The 16,986-nt window shown below is 41.7% G+C and overlaps 2 protein-coding genes across 3 annotated transcripts; both read left to right on the top strand.

The window, feature by feature from the left end:
• Positions 1-10,905, top strand: LOC102295778 (P2Y purinoceptor 14). 2 transcript variants are annotated; one of them, XM_042216387.1, is made up of 4 exons: positions 1-260; positions 6,062-6,176; positions 6,274-6,533; positions 6,694-10,905. In XM_042216387.1, the coding sequence occupies exons 2-4, from the start codon at positions 6,072-6,074 to the stop codon at positions 7,289-7,291; spliced, it is 963 nt and encodes a 320-aa protein (XP_042072321.1). In that variant the 5' UTR covers positions 1-260; positions 6,062-6,071; the 3' UTR covers positions 7,292-10,905. The 2 variants fall into 2 exon arrangements, with proteins under 2 accessions (XP_042072321.1, XP_005951935.1); XM_005951873.3 differs by lacking the exon at positions 1-260 and adding an exon at positions 285-493.
• A 482-nt stretch (positions 10,906-11,387) lies between these two features.
• Positions 11,388-16,947, top strand: LOC102296402 (P2Y purinoceptor 14-like). The gene is made up of 4 exons (XM_005951875.2): positions 11,388-11,903; positions 13,546-13,654; positions 13,746-14,005; positions 15,196-16,947. The coding sequence occupies exons 2-4, from the start codon at positions 13,556-13,558 to the stop codon at positions 15,809-15,811; spliced, it is 975 nt and encodes a 324-aa protein (XP_005951937.1). The 5' UTR covers positions 11,388-11,903; positions 13,546-13,555; the 3' UTR covers positions 15,812-16,947.
• Positions 16,948-16,986: the final 39 nt, after the last annotated feature.

Here is a 16,986-nt window from a genome sequence, read left to right as displayed (position 1 = left end):
AATGCATTTAAAACTCAAAGGGCACTAGGGGAAAAATCTTTAAAACCATAATAGCCTCAGACCTCAAAGATGCCTTCCCCCCCCCTCCCTTCTTTTTTTACTTTAGATCACAGGCAGATTTTCAAATGAAGAACCTGAGATCAACTCGAACCATGGACGTGGAAGTGCTTTGCTTTGTTGCTGATGATAGATTTTCTGCTCGTGGATTGTTCTTGTAAGATAATGTGAGATCATCTAAGAAAAAACTGCAGACAGGTGAAGTAAGTATTATATATAAACAACCTGTTGACCACATCTAAAAATGACATCAGGGTTTTCTGTGGTGGAAATGTGTTGAGACAGTCTAGCAGTGACGTCAAACAGAAAATAAGTACGAGTGCAGGTTAGCGGTGTGGTCTCTGTGTGTTTCCTGATCTTTAACAATACAGTTAAATTGAGAAGGCATAACAACTCAAGCAACCTCTTCTGCTCACCGAAGTCTGCGAAAACACATGTGAGTCTTGCTGGTTTTTTTATGAAACATACTCTGAAATCATATATATTTTTATACATACCTATGCAGGAGTGGTTATATACTGGAATTACAATGTTAAGCAAGTGACCCACATAGTTAAATTGTTTATGACCCATATACTTAGGTGCATCACTGTACACTGGTGATGCGCAGCGGTTGCTTTAACCTACTATTTTAGACTATGGCAGTTTTATGGGTTATGCTGACAGGTTTGTCTCTTACAGTTGGTAGAGTTTGGCTGATTTGATGCATCTGGTTTGGGTTTGTGTGTCCTCGTCTTAATCTTTTTTTGTCTTTGTTAGTTTTTGACGCACACGTGCTTAAAGCTTTTCACCCAGGTTTGCTTTGTCTTGTTCTTCTGTGATGTTCTGTTTTGCTCTACATATGGCTCTGTTCAGTAAGCTCTGTTTCAAGAACTCTGCTCTGTTCCAGAGGATCTTTTTGAGTGGTTTGATTTTAATTGGATTTAAAAAGCTGAATCCACAAATGATGTGCTGGATAAAGTTCATCATATTGGCCTTAAAATTGTGACCCGACACTCATCCTTAAATCTTTTGTACTTCTGTTGAATTCATGCTTAACTTTACTCCTGTAATGGGAAAGACAGACAGCTGCCTCAGCACTATCAGAATCAGAATCAGAATCAGAATACTTTATTAATCCCTGGGGGAAATTATTTTTTGTTACAGTGCTCCATTTTAAACCAACATTAAGACAAGACAGACAATACACTAACTAAGAATAGTACAATATATACATATATACACATACATACTTCACTCATAAATAAATAGTTGGAAAAGAAACATGTGTAGTTGTAGCAGCAAACAGTGTGTTAAGTGGATGCGTTGTACAGGGAGATGGCCACAGGCAGGAATGATTTCCTGTGTCGTTCAGTGGTGCTTTTCGGTAATCTCAGTCTCTCACTGAACGAGCTCCTGTGACTGACCAGCATGTCATGGAGTGGGTGGGAGGTGTTATCCAACATTGTCTTTATCTTGGACAGCATCCGCCTCTCCGACACCACCTTGAGGGAGTCCAGCTCCATCCCCACAACATTACTGGCCTTACGGATTAGTTTATTAAGTCTGTTGGCATCTGCGACCCTCAGCCTGCTCCCCCAGCATGCAACAGCATAGAGGATCGCACTGGCCACAACAGACTCATAGAAAATCCTCAGCATTTTCTGGCAGATGTTGAAGGACCTCAGTCGCCTCAAAAAATAGAGACGACTCTGGCCCTTCCTGTAAAGTGCTGTGGTGTTTTTAGCCCAGTCCAGTTTATTGTCAATGTGTACTCCAAGGTATTTATAGTCCTCCACAATGTCAACACTGACCCCCTGGATTGAAACAGGGGTCAAGTGTTTCCTGGTCTTCCTGAAGTCCACGATCAGTTCCTTGGTCTTTGCCACGTTGAGCTGCAGATGATTCTGCTCACACCACGTGACAAAGGAGTCGACCACAGCCCGGTACTCTGTCTCATCATCCCTGCTGATGCATCCAACCACCGCAGAGTCATCAGAAAACTTCTGAAGATGGCAGGTCTCTGTGCAGTGGCTGAAGTCTGTGGTGTAGAGGGTGAAGAGGAAGGGGGAGAGGACAGTCCCCTGTGGTGCCCCTGTGTTGCTGATCACCTTGTCAGACACACACTGTGGGAGACGTACATATTGTGGTCTTCCTGTCAGGTAATCAACAATCCAGGACACCAGAGAAGCATCCACCTGCATCGCTGCTAACTTATCACCCAGGAGGGTCGGCCTGATGGTGTTGAAAGCACTGGAAAAGTCAAAAAACATGACCCTCACAGTGCTCGCCGGCTGGTCCAGATGGGTGTAGACACGATTGAGCAGGTAGATGATGGCGTCCTCAGTTCCGAGACGAGGCTGATAAGCGAACTGAAGGGGATCCAGATGTGGTCTTACATATGGGTCGCAGCTGGTCCAGGATGAGCCTTTCCAGGGTCTTCATGATGTGGGAGGTCAGTGCCACGGGCCTGTAATCCTGGGGGCCACTGGGACGTGGCGTCTTTGGTACAGGGACGAGGCATGATGTCTTCCACATCACTGGGACCCTCTGCAGACTCAGACTCAGCATAAACAGTTTATGAAAGACTCCACACAGCTGGGGGGCACAGGTCTTGAGGACGAGGGGACTCACTCCGTCTGGTCCAGCAGACTTGCCTGAGTGAAGTCTCCTCATTTGCATCTCAACCTGGTATTGAGTGAAGGTGATGGGTGGGGGAGGGGTGTCAGGAATCTCACAGGAGGCAACATGTGAAGAGAGAGGCTGGCACAGTGGTGTGGCTCTGGATTCCAGGCTGACTACAGGTGAGGTTGTGGGGGTGGGAGCAGACACTGTGGTGTCGAATCTATTGAAAAACAGATTCAACTCATTGGCTCTATTCTCACCTCCCTCAGCTCCCCTGCTGTTGGTTGGCCTGAATCCAGTGATGGTCTTCATGCCCCTCCACACCTCTCTCATGCTGTTCTGCTGGAGTTTCCACTCCAGCTTCCTCCTGTAATTGTCCTTAGCCTCTCTGATCTTGACCTTTAGTAACATTACATCACTACAGCTGGTTTCTGCCAGGCCCAAGGCATCCTGCTGCCAAGTGTGCTGACAATCTTACAGTCATATGTGGAGTTCATTATGAAAAATCTGTGATTAGCACATAATTATATTCACATTGAACAATGATATATTCAGTAATTTTTCTGCTGCACACCAATGTTTCTTCCACAAAATGCATATAGAGTGGTCTGAGCCCAGACTTCTCAACCTCAAAGCTCTGATTACCTGTTCTGATCAAATTGTGCAAACAACAATGGAGGTGGAGTATTAAGAAATACGTGAACACAGTAAATCTAAAATTATGATCTGAAAACTTATTATTTGGCGCCATCGACAAGTTTCATCTTCTTGGCAAGAAAAGTACAGGATTGGAGATAACGATGACATATTCCATACCCATTATATTTTTGACCATTAACATAAATATCTGGTTGCAACATTTGTTTACATTTTTGAATAAATATACTCAGTGGAAGGCATGTAGATCTGCACCAATGCAAAACAAACACAGACTGTGAATTAATCTCATGTTACAGGTTTGATAAGAAGAAAAACAATTACTGTCCCCAGAAAGTTGGGTACATGTCAGGAATTGACTGTACAGGTGTGTTACACAGAATGCACCGTAAGACAAATGTTTTGAGTGGAATTGAATTGTCAGAAAATACAAATATCTGCCTTAAAGAGGGATGTTGCCACGGACAGGTGCAGACCATGGAGTAGCAGTGAGGAGGACCCAAAACACTATACATGGAACAATATACAGAAATACATCACTCTTACGATGAATACTGGCTTTATAGTGAGTGGAAAAAACACAACTATATAGAAATCCCAGCACTGTGGCCCCAGTGGCGATTCTCATTGATTCCCACACAGTGGACATGTCCATGAAAGGTGAAAAAGTAACATCTCCAAAAACACCCTCCGCTCCCCAATTCCTGGTAACACACAAACATACTCAGCTTAGCAGGATCAGCTATAATCACGACAGTGTTCTTGGTCCACCGTTATACTAACGAGTTTTGCGTTAAGGATCTAGTGCCGACTAGAGCTCAGCCACCCTCTTAAATAGGGCGCTCTTGACAAGGCCATCAGCTACAGCTGGTGATGGCTGATGAGCGGCAGGTGTGGAAGCCTCCAGTGTAGGAACACATCTGAGAGCACAAACGTACATAAACACACACAGGGAGACGGAGGAAGAAGAGAGAGGATACAACCAAAACACTACACATGGAACAATGAACAGAAATACATGAGCCCTGGATCCCTAGACCCAGGCCATGACAGACGTAGTGGATCTCAATGCAAAATATTTATAATTTGTTTAAATTTGATTTGACATAACAAACTAAGAGTCTACCAAGGTCGATCCTTCTGAGTATTTATGTCTCCCAAACCATCAATGTGTCTTTTAAACCCCATCCTACAAGACTGTTCAAGAAAGTACTACGATTAATTAATGTTTCAATCTGATCAGCCTATCTCTGTTAATTATTTAATCTCTACAGGCCTCAGTAGTTAAACATCAACATCTTACCAGCAGTCTTAGCTAATTATAGGCCAATCTCCAACCTTCCTTTCATATCAAACATCCTTGAAAGAGTAGTTGTCAAACAGCTAACAGATCATCTGCAGAGGAATGGTTTATTTGAAGAGTTTCAGTCAGGTTTCAGAGCTCATCACAGCACAGAAACAGCTTTAGTGAAGGTTACAAATGATCTTCTTATGGCCTCTGACAGTGGACTCATCTCTGTGCTTGTCCTGCTAGACCTTAGTGCAGCATTCGATACTGTCGACCATAATATCCTATTAGAGCGATTAGAACATGCTGTAGGTATTACAGGTACTGTGCTGCAGTGGTTTGTATCATATCTATCTAATAGACTCCAATTTGTGCATGTAAATGGAGAGTCCTCTTCACACACTGAGGTTAATTATGGAGTTCCACAGGGTTCAGTGCTAGGACCAATTCTGTTTACATTATACATGCTTCCCTTAGGCAGCATCATTAGAAGACATAGCATACATTTTCACTGCTATGCAGATGACACCCAGCTCTATCTGTCCATGAAGCCAGATAACACACACCAATTAGTTAAACTGCAGGAATGTCTTAAAGACATAAAGACCTGGATGGCCGCTAACTTTCTGCTTCTTAATTCAGATCAAACTGAGGTTATTGTACTCGGCCCTGAAAATCTTAGAAATATGGTATCTAACCAGATTCTTACCCTGGATGGCATTACCTTGGCCTCCAGTAACGCTGTGAGGAACCTTGGAGTCATTTTTGACCAAGATATGTCCTTCAATGCTAATATTACAGAAATATGTACAGCTGCTTTCTTCAAGTTTTGCAGTATGTCCAAAATTAGAAATATCCTGTCTCAGAGTGATGCGAAAAAACTAGTAAATGCATTACTTCTAGGCTGGACTACTGTAATTGGTTATTATCAGGTTGTCTGAAAAACGCAGTTTTGATAAAGTGGTATAGTTTGCATTGGCTCAGGTAAACCTGACCCCTCTTTTAGTTACACTACAATGAGTGTAGGCTGCTGAGGGATTCCCTTGGTGCACCTAGTGTTTCTTCTTTAGTCATCTTTTTCAGTTAATATGTGTTCACACACCTTTCTGCATTTAATCATTAGTTATTGGTAATCTCTCACTCTTTTTAACTACATGTCTTTGTCCTGTCTTCATCTGCACACCTGCAACCGGTCACAGCAGATAGTCGCCCCTCAGAGATCCTGGTTCTATTAGACGTTTATTCCTGTCACTGTCTCCAAAGCGCTTCCTAACAGGGGTCACATGGTTGTTGGAGTTTTCTCTGTTTTCTTTGTATTATTTACCTTACAATATGAACTCCCTTGAGGCAGTTGTTGTTGTGATTTGGTACTATAAAAATACATTGGATTGAACTGAATCTTTTTCAAGATGAAACTTGCATTTATATGCAATGTATTTATTATCTATTTTTCAGCTCCACAAACATGGATGGCCCCAACAATTTGACTTCCATTATGAACAAGACCTGTGATCCAGTTGTCCCATCAGTTAACCCTTTCTTTATGCTGGTCTACAGTCTAGTGTTTGTGGTAAATTTTCAGTTTCCATTTTTTTTAGAAGTTGGTATAAGGTTCTCTGTGCATCTACCAAAGTCCTGTCATTTCCATTTTCTCTGTGTCATTTCAGGTGGGTTTACTCCTTAATGGTTTCATCATGAAGTTTTACTGTTGTCGAGTTCGGCAGCAGGCATCAAGCAGCTTGATGGTGTACATGAGGAACCTGACAGCTGCTGACTTCCTGCTCTGCCTCTCTCTGCCACTCCGCATCGCCCACTATGCTAGCAGCTCTCTCATCATTCAGCAGCTCTACTGCACAGTTGGAGCTTATGCCCTGTTCCTCAACATGTATGCCAGCATCCTATTCATGGGGTACATTGCTGCCAACAGGTAAGGAACCTTTACTAATTTCAGACTGTATTTCTTGTCATCATTGTTAATTTCAAAGCACAGACATCTCTCTAGAAGTCAATAATGTCTTCTGAAGATTTGGCACCACTGTGACTGATTAGTGAATTTTTCTACACCTTTCTTTCTATTCTCTCTCCAGGTATCTGAAGATAGTCCATCCTTCAAAAACTCACATTCTACAGAGAGTACGAACTGCCCACATCATCTCTGTGGTCACTTGGGTTTGTCTCATTATTCCAGCAGTCACCAGCAACAGCCTGTTTTTCATCACCCAGAAACACCTGAACGTCACCCCGAGACGCTGTCGTCCCCTGTTTAGTTCATTGGTCAGGCTGATCCAAAAAATCGTCCATATCTTCTCTGTTATCATCTTCCTCTCAGTCTTCATATCCCTGGTCTTCTTCTATAACGGCATCTCCCGCAGGGTGTTGCAGGCACAGCAGACACAGCTGGCCTCCTCTGGCTCTGAGAAGCTGGTGAAGTCTCGCAGGAACATGTTGGTGCTGGTCAGCATCTTCTGTGTTTGTTTTGTCCCCTATCACCTGTTTCGACTCCCCTATATTTTTCTGTCGGGAAACTGCTCTGCTGTTAAGGTGTTGTACTACCTGAAGGAAGCGGCCACCATAGTGTCAGTTTTCAACGTCTGCCTGGACCCTGTTGTTTACTTTTTCCTCTGTAAGACTTTTCAGGCCCAGGTGAATCGGAGTATGGCCTCCATAAGAGTCAACGTTCAATAAGCAAATGAGGAGAGTGTGACGTAGGCCAGTCCACTGGCTGTCACAAGAGTGACAGCATAAAGAAGGAGCTGGGAATTATTCACTGAAGAGAGAGGCAAACAAGTGTGCTGTAAAGAAATGCTCAACATCTTATAAAAAATAGATTTTTTTTCGAGAGTGAGATGAGACCAGTAAAACCAGTATCATGTATGCCAAGCCCTCACATACTAGAGAACTTTCTGTGACGCTGAGAAATCAATGCAGAACAAATCAGCCCAAACACACTCCCACACAGAGAGCATCAGTTTATGTTGCCAACTTTCAGCTATGAGTCTGTGTCAGTTTTAGCAAACAGAAACGGAACCAGTCTGTGGTTAAATTTCTACAAACAATATCCAATGTGTGAAATCTGAATTTCAGTGTTTATGAACAAAAATATTTTAACATTTATATATAAAAACCAAAGTGAAAATTACTGCTGAAAATTTCGTCCGCAGTAATTTTTATGATTCATGACGAGAAGCAAAACATAGGCAATGCCTCAAGAAGAAGAAAATATAGGGTTTCCAGCCTGTTTTGCTACTTTAATAATTTTTCATATCTTATTTCAAAGTTTTGTTCTTCCGGGTAGAAAATAGTTTAAATCAAGACAAAACAACTAGGAGTCATAGCTCTACATTACTAGAGGGGGTCCACACAGGAAACTTTGGAGAGCAAGCAAAAGACTTCACCTGTGCCTTCAACACGTTATAATACACATTTATGCAGGTCATGTTTAAATAGCAGTAGTATAAAATGCCCTTTCATACTGAGGGACACTCAGTTCCTGGTTAACAACTGAACCTTCTCCAAGATCTTCCCATATGGCGTGCAGTAAATGCAGTCTGAGTGCTCATGGCTTGCCCATCGTCAATCATGTCGGCCAGCCAACAGCTGTAACCGCTTTCTTTCTTCCTCGATAAGGCAGGTTCAAGCCAGCTCTGACCAGGCAGAACTCTGTTGTCATGGTTCCTGTTTAATGTTATTGCTTGTCTAAATGAGTTGACTTATCAATTCATCTCTAAGAAGTTTTGAAGGATCCAATAAATGATCTAATGGTAGTGACCTATACCTTTAACAGATTGCAAAGCATTCTGGGTGAGCATGTTGAACAACAGAGACCAACACTGAGCTCTTTCTATAGTTATAAACCACAAAGTTTAAAAGTAACCGAGCCGATTTACTGCACACATGGCTTAGCTTTTAACCTTTCTTCGTCCCACCTCACGCTAACACGTAGCTCAAACTATCTTTACTTCTGATTTGTCTTCTTTCAAATGTTTCGATGCTATAGTTCTTAAATCAATAAGTCGTTACCCTTCAGTTGTTCTGTGTTTTAAGAACAGTAAAGTGAGTCAGTTTCTTTGACGTGGACTGTGTTTTTTCAGCCTGCAGTTTGTCTGTGTAACAGATACTAACTCTAGCTCTGTGGTTGTTCAGTTTCCTGTTTCGAATCAAAACTTAGCTGCTCACATTTTACTGCAGGGTAAACTGTGTGGGTGTAGGTAAAATGTCCTATAAATGTCCTACACACACACCTACACACATTTCTACATTTTAAAGTAAACTAAATATATTCTATAGCTTAAATACAGTTGGTACATTGCAATAAACCAACATGTATGAAAATCACATGTCAGCTTTAATTCTGTATAGACCACAGAGTCCACAGATATACATGCACTGGAAGGCAATATGGCTGCTGCAACAGAAGCAGTTACCAGTGCCAGTCCCTCTTCCCTCTTTAATGGTTTTATTTCCACCCTCAACATAGCCTGCTTCCTTTCAGCCAGACTCATAGTTCGAAGTGAAAGATGAACTGATAAAATCTTTATTAAGGTATTCAGTAATCATAACTGGATGTTCAATATATTTAAAGAGTCATTTAGAAAACTTTACCTGCTCTTTATCAGTTGAATTGACAGGACAACATTGGAGCTTTGCATGAAGTTCAGATTTACAGCAAACATGAATGCACCAAAAATGAATGAACACTTGTGTGATCTTTGATGTTTTGTGTGTTTGTATGTTGCACTTCTTCCTGCACCGAGGGAATCACTTGATAAAACCTGTTACTGTGGATCATATTTAAGCCTCTTTGTGGCATTGCTCCACCAAATGATCATGCTACTTCACCAAATGTATATATCTGTATTGAGCAACATGTGAGCAACATGTGAGCTGAAATGAAATAATGTTCAGGGTTTGTGCTCATATTTTAAGATTTACGATACATGTTAACAACTCATAAATTGTTAACAATCAGGAAGTGGTTTCAAAGTCTGAGACTGGGGTCAGACTCATTTTACATGGCGGGCCACATATAACCACATAAATATCTATGGTAGAAAGTGAAAAACAGAATTTCTTGTGGAATTTTTTCAACACCAAACACAACTGTAGACTTGGTCTCAAAGCATACTGAGAGACGGAGCTGTGCAGGAAGTGAGATTTTATCTTGGTGAACGTAAAATTCACGATGTTTTTCAAATGTGGAGCCCAATTTTGATCTTCTGTTTCTGTTAGTTCAGGGAATTTTGGTCAGACAGTGATAAAAGGTTTGGGTAGTTTGACAGCATGTCCATGTACGTCTATCATGTCCATCTTTTTTCAGAGTCTGTGTACCTGCTCTTTAATCGTTTGCTGTTTTGGCTTTTTGGTGGTTGTTGATTCTGACGTTTCTGTGGATAACACGTGTCTATATTTAAATAACAGATCAGTGATACATCCTGTTAAACTAGATGTTCTTCCTCTCATCCCCAAAAGGTTCAACAATTCACAACTTTATAAATTCTGCTCTCAGCTTTGTCTCTAGTATCACTGAAATGCAGCCAGATGCTCATTTTATGTTTCCACTCGTTTCTTCACTTTTCACTTGTCTTTGCATGTGATTGGCTGCATGGTGCGCCCATCAACATAAAGCCCCGCCCCTGCCTGCATGGATTCTCAGCAGGGCTGGAGATTCAGCTCCTACATACCTAATTAATGACTGCCATTTGAAATTATCACAAAACAAAACAAGAGACGTACATATGTTACTTTTGAAAACAAAAGTCTGTGACTGTGGGTCAGCCGGATTGCTCGACACTCAAACACCCACCTGTTCCTCGGGTTTACTTCCTGAAAACCTCTGAAACGTCTGCTCATCTTTCCGGGTTTACAGAGCAGCACCAGCTATGGGAGCACAGAGAAAACCCAACACAGACCTCTAGCATGACCGGATTGGACTGCATGAACTGCGCTTCAGTAAAACAAAGAAAAGACAGGTGGCGTGAGCTGAGCCGTCACAAGTGCAGCTCAGTGACGTGATATTAGTGACACAGCCACAGACTTTGCTGAGACTCTCTTCTTTGATATCAGCTACCACACTAAACACTTCCTGCTGGATCTCTTTCAGATTAAAAGGTTATTTGAAATGAGGTGACTGCAATACTTTTAATGTGAAATTAAGAGAGGAAGTGCTGCGTTTTATTCTTTGCACTCTGACATCGTGCAAGAGCGGATGTGGTTTTTCCTGTAATAAATTAGTAAAATATTATTTTAAATGGGTAAAAAAATGTTAGTGCATATATGAAACAGTATCATCGTGTTACCATTTAGAAATGTACTCTTCAAATAAAAAAATACTGAATTTGTTCTCTTTGTGCCGGGTTCAGTTGAATGTTGGTTTAAATGTTTTACACATCACTGAAACTTCGTTAAATTTACATTTTGTTTCATACATTTATTATTTAGTGTACACCAAGTAGGAAAGGAGTTACATGTTTACATTACCCACTAATGTAAACTGTTTCCAGATCTCTTCTCTCTTTTCAAAAAAGAAGCCCTAGTTTTGGTTCCTTTTCTTCTTGTTTGCATGTTTATTTCAGGACTTTTACAATACATTTTAAAAGTTGCCAAGTCATTTTTTTTTCAAACCTGATAGTTCTGACCTGATAAGGTGCTGTATTTCATTTAAGATTAAGCAGAAAATGTCAGGATAGGCTTTTATTTGTAGGCCTTGTTTTTGATATCAAAATCTGACAGTGACATCAAAAGCACTGTGGTGATTTGCTGCCACCTGCTGCCTGCTTCCTGTCACTGCTCAGGTTGTCCATCCCCCAGAGGAAACTGTGGAGCTACATCAGAAAACTAACTGTGTGATATGACCGTGATCCATGATGAGCCTTGGGTGGGGTGGCTCAGTAGTGAATATGGGGATTGTTGAGTGAAGACAAAGTCCTTCAGCCAGGTCAAGTCAGCATACTGGGGCAAACTGCAGATCCTTTTCCTGAATTCCTTCTACCTCTCGGAAAAAGGAAAAATCCACGGAGCTGATTCTGAAACTCCTCAAAATTTACAAAACAAAATCTGCTGGGTCCACTCTAGTCGGAGTCTGCTGTCCGGATCATGGATTCGGATCATCTGGATCATCAACAAAACACCAAAACATAACAAATAACCTAAACTGGGAAATAAAATAAAAAAGACACGTGACATGTGTAACAGGAAATAAGTGCTGGTTAGCGGTGTGGCCATCATTTCCTGATCTACACCAAGAGCACAAAACAACTGAAGCAGCTTTTCCTGCTCACTGAAACCTCCAGAAACACAGGTGAGTCCTGCTGGTTAATCATCCCTGAATCTTTTGTGCTTCTACTGAATTTATGCTTGACTTCAAAGATGACTTAACATTTCCTGACCTGGGGACCAGAAACACTTAAAATCAACTGCACACAGCTGCCTCAGCACCACTGCTGCCTCTATCAGGATGCATGTGTAATGACACCATTACAAATTTCTCACTGACTAAGGCTTAGGTGCGTCCTGGTGCCACGTGGTGTAATAGTCATCCTTACACTTATATATGTGGTTCATAATGAACAGTCTGTCATTAGCCCATCATTACATTCAGTGCTGTGTGTTCAGTAATCCAATATTCAGTCATTCTTCTGCTGCACAAAAGCGTTTCCTTCAAAAAATACATGTACGGTTATGCGAGCAGTGAACCTCAAAGCTCTGCTCATCTGTGCTGAGCAAAGTTGTAGAAAACGGTTTAACAGTTGAACCAATTTAATGCTGTTGTTACAGCCACACTGCAAAATGAGCTGTGGGAGTGTGGGGGGCAGGTGTAAAAGGCATGCAGTGCTTATTTATCACATGTTTCAACAACGATCAAGAAAAAACAGAGGTGGGGGAGGAGGACCAGGCGGCTGAGCCAAATTAGAAAACTCAATAATAAAACAAAACTGGTCTACAGCTTCTTGAAAGGTCATGTCTATCTACAACAAGTTCAGTCAAAACCATACAGATGTAGCATCAACCGCATAGGGTAGTGTTTCTAACATGTGTCTGTCTATGTGCTTTATATGTATAGAGTACCCTAGAATTAACCTACACACCTGCCCACAATAAAGACGCTACTAATACATAGAAAACAGGAGCTGCCCCCTTTGTAATGATCCCTGGTGAGTGATTGGTCGCCTTTGTCCAGATCAGCCAACACGCATGTACCAGTCAATTTTGAAAGGTCTAGCAGGTGGAGGCTCGAGGCGCTAAACCTGGAAGACAAGAGAGTGACAGAACAACCAGTTGAATATAAAACTGGGTTCTGAAAACTAAGAAGGAGCTCCTGATGAGATTCATATCAACAAATTTAATCCTCATGGCATGCTGTCTAAAGCTACGTGCAGGATCTGAGAAAACAGTGAAATATTTAGCACTGTGCTGTTCTTAAAGAAGACATGAAACGCTGCACATTTAAAGAGTAATTTAATCCATTGAGCCCTGCTCTTTATAAACTGACACAAAGTTTATGTTTAGTCTGAAAACATGTTTAGCACCATCTTCTGTTGGTACAGAACATCATGTGGTTGGTTGGTTGTAGCTGATAGACTTACATTAGTTTATGTTAGCTAACTAGTGACCGAATCAATTACTCAGAGGAAAATAAGGAAACTAAAACTAACAATCAGTTTACAGGGATCACTTTAACGTTGAAACAGTGAGTTTGATGTTCAGAAATATTCAGAAGATATAGTGTCCACTTTCATTGCCCGTCTCTTTAGCAGTAAGTAGCAGAAACATTCAGCCATAACTGAATAACTGACCAGAAGATGACATTTATCAAACTTTCTGAGGGATTTAGGGGATCTCAACATTATATTTAAAATTAGTTTGACTTTTGATTTACCTAAAATAATATGAAGGCGTATCCTATCAAAGAGAGATCTTAATGAAGGGGATTTATTTTTCAGCTCCAGAAACATGAATGAACCAATAAATGTGACAGATGGCCAGACCTGTGATTATGTCAACACATCAGTCAACTCTTTCTTTATTCTGGTCTACAGTCTGGTCTTTCTGGTGAGTTTTAAGTCTTCAGATTGTGCTCTGATGGAAACGAGGTTCTCTGTGCATCTACCAAAGTCCCGTCGTCCTCTCTGTGTCTCTACAGGTGGGTTTACCCCTCAATGGCTTCATCATGAAGTTTTACTTTTGTGGAGTTCGGCAGCAGGCATCAAGCAGCTTGATGGTCTACATGAAGAACCTGACAGCTGCTGACTTCCTGCTCTGCCTCTCTCTGCCACTGCGCATCAGCCACTATGCTAGCAGCTCTCTCACCATTCAGCAGCTCTACTGCAGCTTTGGGGCTTCTGCTTTCTTCCTCAACATGTATGCCAGCATCATATTTATGGGGTCCATTGCTGCTGACAGGTAAGGAAGCTAGTAAAACCAGAATAATGTGTTAGTTATGAACCCTGTGCTCCAGATCAAAGTTTAGAAATCTCCTTTGGACTTAATAATTAATTGACCGGCCCACCAGGTATTAAAGCCATAAAGCCTTTGAATGAAAACAAACCCTGTTGTGACAGTGATGTACGCTGTCTTGTTGGTATATGTATGATTTCTATACATTTTACATCACATAGTTGTAACATTCAGATAATCATTTAATAATAGCTAGACATTTTAAATGAGAATAAGAAAGTATTTCTTTGTGCCCCCCTTTCCCTGTTAATGCCCTACCTGCCCCCCTGGCAAAACTTTCCTAGACCCGCCCCTGCACAGTTACCAGCTGTCAGCTACATAAAAAAAGGATCCTGGTGTTATTTGTCTCTCAGAAACAGTTCATAACTTCCCTTCAACTCATTCATGTCACCTAAAAGGTAAACCTGTTTCTCCATCACCTGTTCAGCTCTGATGATTCAGTAAGGACATCTCCTGGTTTCATCTTCATGTTTCCCTCTCACCACATAACCAAACCATATCATGACCAGCAGCTTTACAGCTGTGGCTCCAGCAAACATCAGCTGATACTAGAAATTAATATTAAATAAATTCTAACAACAGCTGATCAAGCTTAAACGTGCTGCTGTTGTTTAGCGCGACCTCCGCCTGTTTCCCCGTTCTGGCGCAAAGTGCGCAAAACAAAAAATAGAGACGGGACCTGCGACAGAAAAGCCGATCAGCTGATCATTGATCAGTTTCATGATTGAAGTGGGAGAGGGAGGGGGAGAGAGTGAGAGTAGAAAAGGCAGCTGTGCAGCATAAAGACACAGAATAACTCCAGCTTTGTGTCTTTTTCATTGTAGCTGAAGTACGGGACAAACTTTGTTCCTTTTCAGCTCAAGACGAAACGCGCCTGATCTCTGCTCCTCCTGGCTTCCCTTTTGCTCACCACCTGCTGGCCTCTGTGGGAGCTCTGCCATAGCCACCACCAAACATCAGAGTTATTTTTACACATCGACCTGCATCTGGCCAATCCACCACCTTTCATTTTTTATACCGTTACAAAAACAACAACAACAACAAAAAGAAAAAAAGATTGGCCCATAATAAGCTATGTTGGCACCTCTGTAACAGCTTAATTAAGTTGTCTCCTGCCTCCTGTCTCTTCTCGCTAGGTATCTGAAAATTGTTCATACTTCACAAATGCACATGCTGCAGACAGTACAAGCAGCAAACATCATCTCCATGGTCACCTGGGTTTTTCTTCTGGTTCCTGCCATCACCTACACCATCCTGTTCACCCAAGAACCTCTGAGTTCTACCCTGAGCCGCTGTGGTTCCCTCTTTAGTGCATCACTCAGCCTGGTCTTCAAAATAATTCACATCAGTTGCACTATCATCTTTCTCGTGGTCTTCATATCTTTGGTCTTCTTCTACTACAGCACCTCCCGCAGGGTGTTGAAGGCACAGCAGAGGCAGCTGGCCTCCTCTGAGAAGCTGGTGAAGTCTCGCAGGAACATGTTGGTGCTGGTCAGCATCTTCGGTGTTTGCTTTGTCCCCTATCACCTGGTTCGACTTCCCGACACTTTTCTTTTGAACAGCTGCTCTGTGGGGCCAGTGTTGTTCTACCTGAAGGAGGCGGCCACCATTGTGTCAGTTTTCAATGTCTGCCTGGACCCTGTTGTTTACTTTTTCCTCAGTAAGACTCTTTCGGGCTCAAGTGAGAAAGGCGTCCAGGAGAGCCAACATTCAACAAACGAACAAGCAACAGGTCAAATTGGTGAGCTGTGAGGAAAACAATGCACTTTATTAAATGTGTGAAATGTGAGCTTTGTCTAAGATTCTGCTTTAATAGTTACACATGTCTGGATGACTGCATCACTTTTTAGCACTTTTTATTTTTGATAACAAAAAAATTAAATATAGCTAATATCTTCATTTCTTTTCCTCATAAAAAATCCAGCATTCACAACCATTTCTTGCTTTACTGACATCATATTTCTCCATTTTGTTAATAAGAAATAAGAAATTTATAAATAAGGATAAAATGAGAGTTGATGTGTTCACATGTTAAACTGGTGCTTTACGCAGTCTGGGAGCTGCTCCAGACTCCTTCACCTTGCCTCAGAAAGGCTTGTATCAACATTTTATGCACTATCAGTGCCCGAGGTTAGAACAGGTATTAAAGAATTCTGGTTGTTTTGATTTTCATTGTCTGAGCAACTGAAACCAAAGCTGCTCTCCATCCATCCATTCGCTTCCGCTAATACTTTTCAGGGTCACGCTGCTGGAGCCTATCCCAGCTGTCATAGGGCGAGAGGCGGGGTACAGCCTGGACAGGTCGCCAGTCTGTCGCAGGGCTAACACACATCATTTTATTGGAGCTCAAACTCTCAGTCATGCCTCCATGCTGGTTGGGAACTGCAGAAACCCTTGCATTTGAACCCTTAAATGGCATTCATTACTTAATGACTTAATCAAGTGTTTGGAACTCTCACTCAGTGTTGGCTCTCTCTGTGGTATCGTATCACTTCCTGTTCATGCTACAGTGCACTGTGCTGTTTTGTGTAGCTTTTGTGTGTACTTGTTTAATTAAAAACACTTTCAATTGAAATTAACTGCCCTTTATATTCACAGTATTTTTGTCTTTTATTTTAGTCTTTCGACATTTGCTAGCTTAGCTTAGTAATAAATTTATTTGTATTAAATGCAGCGTATTTGCAGCTCTGGAGGCCAGGATCACTGAATTGGCTCAGAAACCTGGAAAATCCTGTAGGTAGCTTGCTACAGGCTACCACCATTAGCTTTCTCCCAGCAGAAACCAGGCTGGCTGGGTGATAGTGAGGAGGAGCTGAGTCCTAATTGGAAGTCCCCGATTCACTTCACCATGTTCATGTGTCTAATGATTTTTCCCCACTCTGCGACACACCAACTAAGGAACAACAACTGTGATTCTATTTTAAGAA

This window comes from Haplochromis burtoni, unplaced genomic scaffold, assembly GCF_018398535.1.
Source record: "Haplochromis burtoni strain Fernald_Lab_line unplaced genomic scaffold, NCSU_Asbu1 Contig_1035, whole genome shotgun sequence".
Classification (NCBI taxonomy): Eukaryota; Metazoa; Chordata; class Actinopteri; order Cichliformes; family Cichlidae; genus Haplochromis; species Haplochromis burtoni.
Note: the sequence above shows the minus strand (reverse complement) of the source record. Positions and strands in the feature narration are given on the sequence as shown.